We start from the raw sequence: 15310 nt of genomic DNA on the forward strand, positions 1-15310 counted from the left end.
CCCACCTTCAATTTGAAATAAAAACTGTTTCCTGTTGTGTTCAAACCACACTTAGGCAAAACAAACCAGGATCTGAAATGATGGTTGGATCCTAGTTTGTTTTTTCCTAGCTATGGAGTCACAGTTTCCTAAGTTTGTACATAAACAAGAAACATGCAGGTTTAACAAAGCAAAGTGTCGGCTTTCCGTTGCACACAGAGAAGAGGGCGTACATGCCTGCCCATTCTCATAGCAAGAAACCATGGTTTCCCATTATATCTCAACCAAGCCTCTTCTGTCTGAAAAGCCACCACCGCTTACCTTGCCCCTCCAAAATACCCGTCCTGCAGCTTCCGCAATGTGGCCAAGACAGCTGGATGGATGCTGGTGCCAGTTTCATCTTTCACAGAGAGAAAAAAATACAAAATATGGCAACAGTATGGGTTTGAAGGATGCCCAGCCAGGATCTGCAAAGTCAGAGTCTACTGTTTGCCTGGTGGGGGGCCCACTCTTGTGGCTGATCTCCTGCCCACAAATGGCCGAGAATTCCCTGCCGGAAGCCTGCAAGATTTAGCAGCTTGACAGAGAAAGCAACATGCAGAAATATTGTTTTGCATTGTTTATTCTGAGGGCAGAATTCAGTAAGCGTGGAGAGCAGGAGTACACCAAAATACTAGAGTCTAGTATTTCAGCCAGCAAGAAACCCACCAAGCATAGTATACGAGACAGGGAAGGTGATCGTTGGGCGCCCCGTCATCCTCCAGCGGCTGCACAGGTAGGAAAGGTCCGTCCGGAGCATCTCCACAATCATCTTGTTGTCAAGGGCCAGGTAGAACTGCTGTTGGTCTATGAACTGCGGAGGGGAGAGCACAGGGAGGTTGAGAAAGAGCAGAGAGAAAGCTGGGGCGGCGGGGGGGGGGGGGGGAGGCGCCCAGGAAGGAGCCAGGAAGGGCAGAGCTGTCACTCAAGAGCATTTAAGACAGATGAGCTACGCTTTAAAACCTTTAAGCCCCCACACAAACTGGGGATTAAGGACAGGGGCAGACAGTGGGCCGTCTGCCCTCATTCACACCTACGTGTGCAAGTGGCAAGCCCAAAAGCATGATGCCAGCTGTGGTTCATGAACCCACAGGAATAGGGAGGGCTCAGTCATGTGGGGAGAAGAGGAGGAACGGAACATTCTAAAACGAGATCAGAAGGCAGGTTTCTTGCTCGTGTGGATGAGCTCCCAAGCGGACCCCGTTTGTTGGTTAATTTAAAAAGCATGCCCCCTACCCCTGCACACTCGGCCAAGGCCAAAATGGGCTGTACTGTCGCCCAGTGGCAGAGGCCTTGCTAACTGAGCAGACACACCTTTTTAATGTCGTGATTCTCATATATTTAGCAGGGGGAGAGCACCTGGCCTTATCCAACCCTAGCACAGCATCCCTCCAGTGGCTCTTGCTGGTGTCTACCTTATGTTTCTTTTTAGACTGTGAGCCATCTTACCTATGTTTTATTTTTCTATGCAAACTGCTTTGAGAACCTTGGTTGAAGAGCGTTATATCAATATCCGTAGTAGTAGGGCACCTGCCTTGCATGCAGAAGCTCCCAATCCCTGGTAGTATCTCCAGGTAGGGCTGGGAAAGACCCCTGCCTGAAACCTCAGAAAGGTGCTGTCGCCAGGCAGCACAGAACATAGGAACATAGGAAGCTGCCATATACCGAGTCAGACCATTGGTCTATCTAGCTCAGTATTGTCTACACAGACTGGCAGCGGCTTCTCCAAGGTTGCAGGCAGGAATCTCTCTCAGCCCTATCTTGGAGATGCTGCCAGGGAGGGAACTTGGAACCTTCTGCTCTTCCCAGAGTGGCTTCATCCCCTGAGGGGAATATCTTGCAGTGCTCACATATCAAGTCTCCCATTCAGATGGAACCAGGGCAGACCCTGCTTAGCTATGGGGACATGTCATGCTTGCTACCACCAGACCAGCTCTCCTCTCCTCTCCCAGACAATGCCTCTGACTCAGCATGGCAGCTTCACATGTTGAGACATGAACCAAAGCAACTCTCATGTGTTCTTGGAAAACCACCTTCTCCCACAGGAGCACACGTGTTGCTGCTTCTCTCAGCAGCCCCTTGGGGGCCTTTCCAAGTGACCCCACCGTGCTAGAGGGAGCTGTGGCCCAACAAGGGCTCCTGCACCCACCTGTGGCGTGAAGGCAAAGATGTTGTTCCGGATGTCGTAGAACTTGGAGGTCCCCAAGACACCCATGTGCCGGAAGGGTCGCCCGCTCAGGTTCATGCGTTTGTTGCGGCCTGCAGGGGCCCAGAAGCAGAGACGGTGGGTTACTGCCACAACTTGGAAGAGAGCTGGAACCAAAGCTCTGATGGGCTGCCGGAACCAAACTTCTGTCTCACGGAACACCCAGGATTACACTGCACATAGATTCCCCCGCTCCAGAACCCAGAAAATTCACACAAGGGGGCCCCCCGGAAAAACCCATTCCCCCACTCCGACCTTGCCTCAAGTGCTGCACGTATCTTACTTTCCATCACCTAATGCCTTCCCTCCCTCTCCACCCCACTCACCCAGGCGGGCATAGATGTGGCTGAGAATTCTCGCTGGCTGCACTCGGATGGGGTAGACATCCGCCACCGTCTCCACCTCGATGCCTTCCTTCCGCAAGATGATCTTAATGGCGTCTGTTTCGGCTAGGATGCACACTAGGAAGGAGGCAGGTCAGCAGCTGAGCAGGGCGAGCTTGGGACCCAGCCTCCCTCCTGCCACTTCACCACCACCCCTCTTCCCTTTCCAGATTCCACAGCCACTGGGACTGCGTCTTGGCCATGAATACAGGAAGATAAGGGTCCCTCTGCTGGAACCGGAGGAGGCCTGGGACAGGCTGCCCAACGAGCAGCAACAGGAGCCTGGAGTTCTCACTGTCCCAGAAGTATGCAAGAAGCATGGCCAGCTGGGAAGCCCATCCGGAAACAGCGCTTGGCAGGAGACACCAGCCCTGCCATTGCCCCATGGATGCCCAACGCCGCAACCTTGCTCACCTTGCACCACCACATCTGGCTTGGGGGTGGTTGAAAACCTACGGTTCAAAGGGTCAATCTCCCCTGGAGCCAGAAAGCCCTGCAAGCAGAGAGAGAGAGGCTCAGGATGTGCCTGCAGGCCAAGGCCACGGTCATCAGCGTCGCATCCTCATGGACAGAGAGCCCCCCAGGCAAGCTGGGGTGCCATGGGGAAAGATGGCCCTCAGGAGCCTCACTGACCCTCAAGTCACTGGGGATGGGGCAGAGGCCAAAGAAGCTCCTCCCAGCCCCCCATGACAGGATCACGCAGAATGGCACCTTCAGCTCTACACAACTCATGTCAACCAGCCAGAGGGCAAAGCAGCCCAACGGACCAAGGAACCAATGAGATCCGACGACAGAGCCTCACCTCTGCCATGAGGCAGCCCAGGATGTAGAGAGACTGACCCCACATCAGCGGCAGTTTGCCCAGTGGCACCCGATCAACGGTATGAGGGTTGCGGTATTCCTCCTCCACCTGGAAGGCAAAGCGGACGATTACGGGGTGGGAAAGGGTCAAGAGCAGCTGGAGAGGAATGCAAGCCGAGAGAGGAGAAGAGAGGTTTCTAAGCAACCCTGGCTTGGCAACATTAAGCACATGGGAGGGAAAGAGATGCTGGTTAATGCCTGGGTCTTCTCAGACCATTGAGAATTCGGCTTGACTGGTTCTACTGCACGCTGATGAACGGCGGGATTCCTTGCTGCAGTCAAGATGGCTGAACCCAAGCCAAGAACGAAATGGTGGAAGTCACAGTAATGACCCCACCATTAGGCCGAGCAAATATCAAGGTGTTCTTCCTCAGGTGCCAAAGTGTCTTGGCCCAATGCTGGGAGCCACTGAAGGAAGCCATGCAAATGTCAAGTAAGGGACCTTAGAACTACTAACCTGCCAGATCTTTGGCGCAACTGTTCTAGGATGCTGAACATTCTTTTCCTCTGGGGGCAAAATCTCAAAAGGCAGAAGACGAGCTCCCTCTTCCCTCCTATGCCAACACTTCTCACACCTGCCATGCAGTGTCCCTCAAAAACAGAGATTCCCAGATGTTGTTGACTACGACTCCCAGAATCCCCAGCTGCAATGGCTTTTGCGTGGGGATTATGGGAGTGGCAGTCAATAACGTCTGGGAATCCCTGTGAGAGGGAACATAGCTGCCATGTGTAAGGAGAGTCCAGGCACCCACCTTCTCCAGAGGGACGCTGTACAGCTCTGGCAGCAGCCGGAGCCCGTTCTTCCCCTTGATGAGGATGCCATCCAGGGCCTCTCGGTACTCCTGGACCTGGAGGAGGAAGAGATTTGCAAGGGATGGTCAAGGCTCGGCTGCAGAAGTGAAGCCAGCTCTGGCTCTTCTCCTGACACGGCACCTCCTCTCCAAGCAGCTCCAGGCTAACTCAGCTATGCCCTTTTGCCGACTGCAAGGTTTGACCGCACACAGCTCTGCACTCCATATCTTATCAGAAACACAAAATGTCGGATTGACACATTCGTTCATTCAGCCAGATTACTAAAGCAGATCCTAACAAGCTGGTGGGGTGGGAAGGCACCAAAGGAGGTACGGCTGCCTCTGCTTCCCAGAGCTCCCTTTGCGCCTCTCTCTCCTGCTCCACCCCAGTGTTAAGGAGAGCAGTGTTGCCTGCAGGCTGGCTATTCATCCGGTAGAACTGCACGGTTAGCTCTACCAGGTGAATGGTCAGCCTGCAGGCAGCCACGGGGTGGGAGAGAGAGGCCCTGAACCATTTTTGGGAGGGTGGTACACAAATCAAATAAATAAAACTCCAGGAAGCAGAGACAGCTCCTGGCTTGTTAGAACGAGCTTTTCCTGGACCAAAAAGAGAGACCTAAGACATCTCAGCAAAACCAGGGTGCTGCAGGAAGAGAGCTGGTCTTGTGGTAGCATGAATTGTCCCCTTTGCTAAGCAGGGTCCACCCTGGTTTGCATTTGAATGGGAGACTACATGTGCGAGCACAGTTATTCCCCTTGGGGGATGGGGCCGCTCTGGGAGGATGCTGACATGCAGAAGGTTCCAAGTCCCCTCCCTGGCAGCATCTCCAAGACATGGCCGAGAGAGATTCCTGCCTGCAACCTTGGAGAAGCCGCTGCAGGTCTGTGTAGACAATACTGAGCAAGATGGACCAAGGGTCTGACTCAGTATATGGCAGCTTCCTATGTTCCTCTTCTGCTTCAACCCATCTCTGCCTTCAACGGTGGAAGGAGACCAGAGGTCTGCCTCAAGTCAGCAGATGACTTTCTCCACCAGTCCAGCAAAGCCAGGAAGAAGGGGCTGCCCCATCTCTAGGAGTTCCAGCACCTCCAACCAGGACTGGGTGGGAGCCCCTAGAGACATCCTGGGGCTGTTCCCATTTGCCTTTGCAGCTATGGGGGCAGCTGCCCCCTCCCACCCCACAATGGCACCAGAGGCAGGCCTGGACCTGCAGCCCCACCCCTCAAGTGACAGAAGGCTACAGAGCAGACTTTCCCCCAGGGCTGGATTAGGACACGCTGAGGCCCTAAGCTACGTCAAGCTTCAAAGACCTCGTAGCAATACCAAAACATTTATTATATAAATATGTTTTATTTATATAACAACCAACATAGAAATAACAACCCCCCTTTTTGTTTTACTTGGCAGAGATCCCATGAACTAATTATCTAACACACACAGTTATCTTGGAAAAAAAGTCCACTTGCACTGGAAATACCTTTTAAATGCACAACTAACATAATAGTTGTGCATTCCACTTGAAATGTAGTCCCTTCTTTTGTCTTCTGAGGCCCCTCATGATGGGAGGCCCTAAGCTGCAGCTTACATAGCTTGTGCCCAAATCCGGTATTGCTTCCCCCACCCACCCCGGCGCTTTTGCTTCCTTCCAGCAAGGCATAGTGAAGAAATAATCCAAGGGGCAATCTGGATCCTTGGCTTTGTGAGAGGCTTTGGGCGTGGATGCTGGCACTGGACCCAGAATGCAACTCCTCTATTCAGGAAGGTTTGCTCTGGAAGCAAGTTGGCTTGGAGTGGCCCAGCAGCCCTTTTCCCCTCTCACAGAGACTGGAAAGAAGCAGGTGCCCCACTCTGGATTTGAGGCTCAGCCTCAAGATGTTCCCAGCACAGATCCCGCTTGCTTCTCCCCCAACCAAGAGCCAACCACTCCGCCTGCTCAGCTCGCAGACCCCTCCCCACATGCCCACCTGCTCAAGGTTGCCACTGAAGATGCCGTCAATGATGAAGTAGGTCCAGAAAAGAGGCCACTCACACTCAATGTTTTCAAAGAGCTTCAGCTCCGCAGGCTCATAGTAGAGACGGTTGGGGTCCTACAGAGAGAGCACAAGGGGCCACACTGAAGACCTTCTGGTTGCCTTGAACCTGGGCCAGAACTGAGCCCCTGAACACACAAATGGCTCACCCATTCCACAACCAGCCACCATTTGCAATGGCCTGGATCACGCTTTGTTTTCCTGTTGATCACCTCGTGCACACACAGTTTGTAAAAACCTTCAAGCATTCAGACATATACACTTCCAAAACTTCTTTTTGCAAGCCACAGAATTATCAAGATATTAATTTTACAGAGCTACAGTTACAAGCAAAAGAGTTTGAACCACCTCTTAACCGGTTAACAAAGGACATTAAATTTTTTTTTCTCTTGGCTGGAAAATACAGATGAACCTGAACAGAACTGAACCCACATCTGGAGGCATAAAACTGTTTCCATCACAGGATTTGCAGTTCCTAAGCCTAATGTGCCTTCAAAGTCATGGCCTCCTCATGACCTGCTCCTACTTTCAGAATTGTAGGGAACTGCAGCCTGATTACCATGTCAGATTTTCTACAAGGGATGCTAGGACTGGATTTCCCAGCCTTGGGCAATCAGCCTCCTTGCTGAAGAAACAAGCAGTGCCAAGCCTCAAGTCTGGCTAGATTAGTCATCCTTCCCATATGGACTTGCCCCAACCAAGAACAAGCTGGCCAACTCAAGGTCCACGCACACAAACGGGGCACCACAACAAGACTGAAGATACAAAAACAAGTGGTGCACGACTCTTTAATGATGGCGAAAGTCCTTTCGCATTTTGAGGAGAAATATCTTCCATTCTGTATTTGAGTTTTACATGTCCATTATCCTCGTCTCTTTGGTAATTTGCATCTTATGTTTTGTAGTGCTTTTATTGTGTAATTCTTCATAATGACCAGTTTATCTTTCTGTGATTTATTACATTCCCTGTAGGTCTTCTTGAATCTTATGTCATTCATATACTGTGTCTTGTCCTATTGTATACCGCAGTCCCCGGAAGAGGAGGATTCTCCTCGAAATGCATAGCAACTTTTCTCATCATTCAACAGTTATTATTGAATCCTCAGCTAGAAGTCCAGCAGGTTCTGCAGTCTGTGGAAGGATGCTGCCTAGACAGGCCAAGCAGAACCGGCCAGCCCACAGACCCTCTCGGCACTCACCTCCCTGGGGGTTCTGTAGCCATCCCGGAGGAAGCGGCAGCAACCGTAACGGCCCTGAGAAGAAAGCAACGGTGGAGGAAAAGCCACCACATCAAAGGCAAAAGGGACCGGCAATCTGATCTGCAGTGCAGGTTTTAGAAGAGGACAGTAAAGTCTCCTGAAACCCCGACAAAGCCTGTGAGATTTTTCCACCCCAAAGTGGGCCTCAGGAGGGAGGCTCTGTGGTGTCAGGAGGAGGGGGCTAGGTTGATTAGGCACTGGGACAAACAGGACACTCTGGGACAAACAGGACCTGTACAGAAGGAATGGGCTTCACTTGAACCATGAGGAAACTAGACTGCTGGTGATTAAAATTTAAAAAGGTGGCTGTGCAGTTTTTTTAAACCGAACCCGGGGAAAGCTGAAGAGGAGCTGTGAAGCATCCAATTCAGGGCAAATCATTTATTTATTTATCATATATGCCATCTGATATGTAAATCTCTAGGCAGTGTACATTTTAATATTAAAAATCACAAGTTAAAATGCAATAAACATAAAACAAATGATTAAAATTCTAATTTAAAAGGATGACAGGGAAAGTGCTTCCAATTGTCCAAATGGAGAAACACAGACAAAGAAAGTACAATAGGACAGGCTGGCCATTCAAAGAGACCAAAAAGCTGCAAATAAAGACATTTGGGAGACAGAGGGGGACATTGCATGTGTGTGCTTATATGTACATTTTAGAAGCCTCTGAGCCAAAATGGGGGAGTTTGAATGCTTGATTCTGGAGGAGAAGAGAGATACAGGGACTGTAACAGAAACCTGGTGGAACGGAGAGAATCAGGGGCACAGTGTTATCCCTGGATACAAACTCTACACATAAGACAGGGAAAGGTGGTCTGGGGGTAGTGTTGCTCTGTATGTTAGAGAGGGCATTGACATTAGCAAACTAGAAATCTCAAGTTGGATGGACTCCTCCACAGTATCACTGGGGGGGTGTTTATACCATGCCCCAAAGGAAATTTAGCACTGGGACATACTGTCACCCCTGACCAAAATGCAGAAGGTGATTTTGAGATGGAGAATGAAATCAGAGAGACATCCAAGAGAGAAAGGTTGCAGCTATGGGTGACTTCAATTACTCTCACATAGACTGGGCAAATACATGTTCCAGCTGTGACAAAGAGGCAAACTTTTTAGGTATCCTAAATAACTGTGCCCTAGAACACAAGGGGAGGCCACCTTGAACTTAATCCTAAGCAGTGTCCAGGATTTGGTACAAGATGCGTGTGACGTTGAACCAAATTTAAACAGTGACCACAATGCAATCAGATCCTGCATACAGGAAATCTAACATAATCACGTTGGATTTCAAGAAAGTCAAAAGGGTCAAATATCTCCAGGATGCTTGGAGGCTGTTCATGACATGAAAAGGGGTGTATAAAATTATGCACAGTGTGGATAAAGTGAACCCAGGATCATCTGTTGAAGCTAAATACTAGAAGACTCAGGACAAACAAGAGGAAGAAGTACTTTACACAACATGTACTTAAGAGTATGGAATTCATTGCCACTGGATGTGGCGATGGCCACCAGTGTAGAGGATTTTAAAAGGGGATTAGAAAGATTCATGGAAGATGGAGTTTTAACACCTACTAGCCTTGGTAGCTATATATTCCCATCAGGATCAAAGGATTCCTCTAGGAAGTGAGCAATTGCCCTCCTCTCCATGCTTGCTGGCTTTCCAGAGGGACCTGGTTGGCCAATGTGTGTGAAGAAGGATCCTGGACGGGATGGGCTTTGGGCCTGATCCAGCAGGATGTTCTTTATGCTGTTACAGACTGACTGAAGAGGGAGGGCAGCGTGGTGTAGTGGTTATAGTGCTGGACTAGGACCAGGGAGACCCAAGTTCAAATCCCCATTCAGCCATGAGACTAGCTGGGTGACTCAGGGCCAGTCACTTCTCTCTCAGCCTAACCTACTTCAAAGGGTTGTTGTGAAAGAGAAACTCAAGTATGTAGTACACCGCTCTGGGCTCCTTGGAGGAGGAGCGGGATATAAACGTAAAAATAATAAATAATAAAAATAAGAACTCCTCTTCGGAAGACCTGGCTCCATCCACAACACTTGCCTGCAACTTGGTGACGATCTCTTGCTTGGTTTTCTCCACCACCTCATTGTCTTCTACGGCAAAAGCTGGGTAAGAGATGACTGAGAGGAGGCTGGCGTCGACCTCTTTGGAATTTGAAGCCCTCGGCAGCATAGAATGGAGAATGGACTACGGAGGGAGAGGAGGAGGGAGGGAGGGAGAACAACCCCTGCATGAGCGCTTCTGTGGCTAATGAAAAAAGGCCACTTTGGCTGGGTTAGGCAGAGGTTCTAATCGGGGTCTCACCTCCTGGGAGTTGACCCGCAAGGTCAAGGCAGGCCAAGCAGAGAGGGTGACACCGTGGAGATACCACTGTTCTGGTGGGCAGCAAGAATTGCGCTTCCTCAAGCCTCCTTGTCTTCCCCCCAGCTGCTCACCTCACCCCCAAGGATGGAAAGTGGCCCCAGCTTTCTGAAGCAGGAAGGGAGGAGGGGTTCAAGGTAGGCAGCCCTGTCCTTACCTGGCAATGCTGCACCTCGTCCGACAGCACATGGATCACTGACTGGGGGCCCCCCTTGGCCCCAAAGAGGTCCAGCTCATCTAAGGCCTCGAGGGCCGCCTGGGGAAGATACATGGATCAGCACCAGAAAGCAAGCGCCACCCTGATGAAGGCCAGATGGCTTTTAAGAAAATGAGATATATTTATGGGAGGGGAAATCTATTGGTGCCTATTGGTTCCTTCCATGATACAAGATCAGAAGAGATCAACCGACAGCTGTAAGCTATGGCAGAAAATGGAATCTCTATATCCAGAGGCTCTGTACCTCCGAGTAGGAGCATAGGAAGCTGCCTTATACTGAGTCAGACCTCTGGGCCCATCCAGTTCAGTATTGTCTGCACTGACTGGCAGCGGCTTCTCCAAGATTACAGGCAGGAGTCTCTTCAGCCCTACCTGTAGATGCTGCCAGAGATTGAACCTGGGACCTTCTGCATGCAAGGATGCAGAGGAGAGCTGGTCTTGTGGTAGCAAGCATGACATGTACCTTAGCTAAGCAAGGTCTGCCCTGGCTACATATGAATGGGAGACTAGAAGTGTGAGCACTGCAAGATCTTCCCCTTAGAGGATGGAGCTGCTCTGGGAAGAGCAGAAGGTCCCAAGTTCCCTCCCTGGCAGCATCTCCAAGATAGAGCTGAGAGAGACTCCAGCCTGCAACCTTGGAGAAGCTGCTGCCAGTCTGTGTAGACAATACTGAGCTGAGATGGACCTATAGTCTGACTCAGTATATGGCTGTTTCCTATGTTCCTATCACTGTGCTACAGCCCCATCTTCTAAGGGGAATATCTTACAGCAGACGGTGCTCAGATGTAACCATCCATCCAAATACAAGCCAGGGCGGACCCTGCGTAGCAACGGGGACAATGCATGCTTGCCGCCACAAGCCAGCTCTCCTCCCCAAGATGCCAGGGAGCTACAAACAGACTGTTGCTTTCATGTCTTTGGGAAGCCCACAAGCAGAACTTCCAGCTAGACACTGCTGGCCACAGGATGCTAGACCCAAGGCTGGATCTTTGTCAGGTCTGGCAGGTTCTCTTTTTGAGGGCCTATTTTCCTGCCTCTTAGTCCAGTGGCAGGCTGTTCTATCAGCTCCTAGACCATTAATAGAAAGCCATGCAAGCACTGCCACCCACCCAACCACTTCCTGGCCCTCAACCAGACACGGGGTAGCCTCACCTTTGCTATGCCCACAGAGCTGGCATTCAGCTCCGTGATCCCTTGGTTGGTCTTGTCTCCACGCTCCCAGATCCCAAAGTCCTGTTGAAGGCAGAGTGGCGCGTCAGAGAAGCCAGAGGCAGAGAAGGGGCCTCCCTGACCTGAAAAGAACCTCCCGGCAATGCTCTTCCCAGCCACGAGAAAGGACGGAGCGGCAGCCCGGATGTTAACCCGGCTTGGAATGGAAGCAGCCCCCAGGGCGCTGTGCTGCTTTTGCTCTTGGCTGGATTGGGCCATCCAGCCAGGCCTTCTTCCAGCCGTGAAGGGCCAAGACAGCCCCAGAGAAGGCGATGGGAGGGAGGCAGCAAGAGGGCAAGCGGTATTTTGGTGGCTTCCCACTAATCGTAGCTCCCACCTCATACTAGGGATGTGTACAGAACCGGGGGGGGGTCAGTTCGACAGTGAGGAGGATGCCTTTAAGGGAGGGGTGGGTGTTGCCCCGAGGCTTTGGAATGCGCTCCCTAGTGAAATAAGAGCCTCTCCATCTCTGACATCTTTTTAAAAGTCTCTAAAGATGCATTTCTTTACCCAGACTTTTAACTGATATTGTTTTGATTGTTTTAATGTTTTTAGAATATTGTTTTAAAATTTTAAGTAAATAAAAACCCCGCCCGGCCATGTTTCCACCACCAGTGTGTAAGTCCTTAAAAGCCCATCGGGTTGGCAACGTACCTCCCTGCCGCCCCTTGCCGGTGTTTACCGGGTGTACCCGGAAGTAGGAACTGTGACTGTGTGTGTTGCGTGCACACACAAGCAACACACAGTCGCAGTTCCTACTTCCGGGTACACCCGGTAAACACCGGCAAGGGGCGGCGGGGAGGTACGTTGCCACCCCGACGGGGTTTTACGGACTCACAAGCCGGTGGGGGGGGGAACGTGGCTGGGGGGCGGGGTAAGTGCACCCACCCCCGCCCTTAAAGCCAATCCACCCCCCCTCCGCCTTTTACAGGCCTCTGAGCCGGTTCATGCGGTCCCCTACCTCACCCTAAGGGGATGCATCACTTCTCCCAGCAGCTGCAGAAAGGCCAGACCCAGCCAGCAGCTGCTCCGGCCTCTGCAGCCCAGCTGGGAGAGGTTTACAGGATGGTGGAGAAGACGCCAGGTATCTCCAAAGGATACAACCAACCAAGGAACACGAGAGAGAGGGGAGGGTGCGCCCCAACACCTGATCGCTGCTGGGCAGACACCCACAGAGACACGAGTCTTCATCACACCCTGGCCCTAGATTTCTTAGCTCCCCACACCCATGAGCCTGAAGCTTGAAGAACGGGATGAGGAGTCTCAGCACACCCCGGTTTCAAGCCTTTTTAGTGCCTCCAGGCGGGGCCAGGAAACTTGCAGGTGCGCAGAAACACGCAGGACACACCATCGCCTCTCAGCTTCCACACGGTGGCCTCAGCCCTGCTACCAAACCCCTCAAGAGGCAGCCAAGAGGCCTCCGTCTTCCCCTCGACCAGCCCCGGCCATGCACAGAAGGGCACTCACAGCCGTCTTGTAAGCCGCTTCAATGTAGAAGACGAGGTTCTGGATGAAATTGACTTCATCCAGGCTGTGGATGATGTGAAGCCCTGAAACGGAGGGAGGGAGAAGAGGCATGACTCCCAGCGACGGGCACAGAGGCGCCTTCCCTGCGCGGGCCTTTTGGGCGGGAGCCAAGCCTTGCCCCTTGGAGAAGAGGGAGCTCTGCTGAGCTGTGGGGTGAAGCCGCCTCCCGAGTCCAAGCGCAGGTGGCTTTGCAAAGCCCGGCAGGCTGCTCACAAGCCTCACCTGAGGCCGTCATCTGAGCCAGCATGAGCAGGTACAGGGAGGTGGCGTCCAGTTGCAGGTGGCCCCACTGGTCGTCTCCTACCACTGTGGCACACGTGCTGGTGTTGTACTTGGCGTGGAGGCAGTCCTTGGTGCTCTGGCTGTACTTGAAGGCTTCTACTTTGTCCACCTGAAAAGGCCCCATTGCAAAGGGGGGGAAAAAAATATCTGTAGCTGCCTTCCACTGAGTCAGGTCCTTGGTCCAGCTAGCTCAGAACTGCCTGCACAGGCTGGCAGCAGCTCTCCAGGGTCGCCGAGGGGGGTCTTTCCCAGCCTTGCCTGGAGATGCCAAGGACGGAATTCGGGGCATTCTGAATGCAAGGCAGAACAGGGTTCTGCCACTCAGTTGCGCCCCCCCCCCGAGGTGGGAGGAGGTATGGGGGGGGCAGAATTGCACAAGCCGGCTCCACTGGCAGGGAGGCGGGCAACCACCACCACCCCCCATTGCAATGCTCCATCACCAGAGCAAGAATCAGCCCGCCTAAATTGCTGCACAGCTACCCCATCACCTGGTAGTTCCTTCCTTCCTTTTTTTTTTAAAAGGGCAATAGTGGGCAGAGAATGCGGTGTCAGACATTGTGGGGCTGCCCTCCGAGCATCACAGGCACTGCCAGCAGGGGCACAGTTCAAGGGGGCATCAGTGCCAGCCCAGCCCCTTGGAGCAACACAGGGGCAGCAGAGGAAGGAGGTCTTGCCTCCCAGCGGCCAACACCCTCCAGAGCCTGCATGCCTTTGCCAGGACGCCACCCAAGGAACAGGGAGGCCCCAGCGAACGCACCCGGGGTGGGGGGGAAACCAAGGAGCTCTGCTCAACACAGCCCTAGGGATGTGCACGGAACGGTTCGAACGGTTCCACTGGTTCGAAGGCGGGGGCGGTTGACTTTAAGGGTGCGGGAGGGTGCACTTATCTCTCCCCCCGCTTTCCCCCGCCGGCACTCTGTTTGCAAAGGGTCCGCCGGGGTGGTAACGTACCTCCCTGCTGCCCCCTTGCCTCATCAGACCCTACTTCAGCAGAAGTACCCAATGCACCTGCATGCGTCACCCTGTGTGCGCTCACGTCGTGTTCGCGCACCCACCCAACGCGTCAGGTACTTCCGCTGACTCAGGGTCCAACGATGCAACAGGGCGACAGAGAGGTACATTACCACCCCAAAGGACCCTTTGCAAAGGCAGCGTCGGCAGGGGAAAAGCAGTGGGAGGGAGAAGTGCTTCCTCGCCCATCCTTAAAGTCAAAGCCTTCAAACATCCCCCGGCCAGCTCTGTGCACATCCCTAACAGGGCAAAGAGACACCCTTCAAAGGCGATTCTCTTAGATTTAGCAGTGGGAGAGCAACTGGCCCTATCCATCCCCAGCACAACATCCCTCCAGCGGCTGTTGCTGGTGTCTACCTTATGTTCCTTTTTCGATCATGAGCCCTTTGGGGACAGGGGACCATCCTATTTATGCACTGTTTATTTCTCTATGTAAACCGCTTTGAGGATTTTGTTGAAGAGTGGTATAGAAATATCCGTAGTAGCAGTGGTCGAGGGCTGGGGACACCCTGTCATGGGAACTCCCCCAGAGCCTACCTGCCTCACCATGCACTGCAGCAGGCCCCGCATCAGCTTCACCACGCTCTGCAGGGAGGAGAGAGAGAGAGAAGCTGGGTCCAGCCATTCCAGAGGGCAGGAAAGAGCCCTTGCTCAGCAAAGGCAGCAGGCTGGTGACCTTTTGCAAGGCCCCAGCCTGTAACCGGACCCCAGGCTCACGCTCTCGCTGGCATTTGCTTGCAGCAGCAGCCGCCCAGAGCAGGTGAGCCCCGGCTACGGAAGGAAAATGCAGAAGGACTCCAGCTGCCTGCCATCCCAGGAGGTCAGAAAGCCAGGGTCCACGGAGGGCTACCAGGTTTCTGACAAGCCGCTTCGGGCACAGACGCTAGCAGGCCTTCAGACACAGGCCTCCCGGCCACCTGCTCACGTCTGCACTCCTGACTGCTGGTCGAGGCACAGTTGTCAACGCCAGCCCACGACGGTACCCAGGATGGGTCACACGGGCCAAATGACGCCAACGCCATCCTGAAGGGGTGGGTCGGTTTGCAGCAGACCCCAAGGGGCCCCGGGCTGCATCCCAGGCCAGGGAGAAGAGACGCCGAAGGTCACATCCGCATGGCCAGAGGCACCCCTCATTCAGGGCT

General features: G+C 52.9%; 1 protein-coding gene across 6 annotated transcripts in view; it reads right to left on the minus strand.

The window, feature by feature from the left end:
- PHKA1 (phosphorylase kinase regulatory subunit alpha 1) overlaps nt 1-15310 on the minus strand; it is a 36662-nt gene that overhangs the window by 16796 nt on the left and 4556 nt on the right. For all 6 annotated transcript variants that reach the window (XM_053273915.1, XM_053273912.1, XM_053273913.1 and 3 more), the window contains 15 exons: nt 14706-14753; nt 13098-13266; nt 12816-12898; nt 11292-11372; nt 10080-10178; nt 9602-9748; nt 7489-7542; nt 6225-6347; nt 4221-4316; nt 3410-3517; nt 3022-3100; nt 2551-2685; nt 2168-2277; nt 688-832; nt 301-379 (listed from right to left, as the gene is read on the minus strand). In XM_053273915.1, the coding sequence (XP_053129890.1) occupies nt 301-379; nt 688-832; nt 2168-2277; nt 2551-2685; nt 3022-3100; nt 3410-3517; nt 4221-4316; nt 6225-6347; nt 7489-7542; nt 9602-9748; nt 10080-10178; nt 11292-11372; nt 12816-12898; nt 13098-13266; nt 14706-14753 (1556 nt within the window). The remainder of the gene's footprint in view (nt 1-300; nt 380-687; nt 833-2167; nt 2278-2550; nt 2686-3021; nt 3101-3409; nt 3518-4220; nt 4317-6224; nt 6348-7488; nt 7543-9601; nt 9749-10079; nt 10179-11291; nt 11373-12815; nt 12899-13097; nt 13267-14705; nt 14754-15310) is intronic.

This window comes from Hemicordylus capensis, chromosome 11, assembly GCF_027244095.1.
Source record: "Hemicordylus capensis ecotype Gifberg chromosome 11, rHemCap1.1.pri, whole genome shotgun sequence".
Classification (NCBI taxonomy): domain Eukaryota; kingdom Metazoa; phylum Chordata; class Lepidosauria; order Squamata; family Cordylidae; genus Hemicordylus; species Hemicordylus capensis.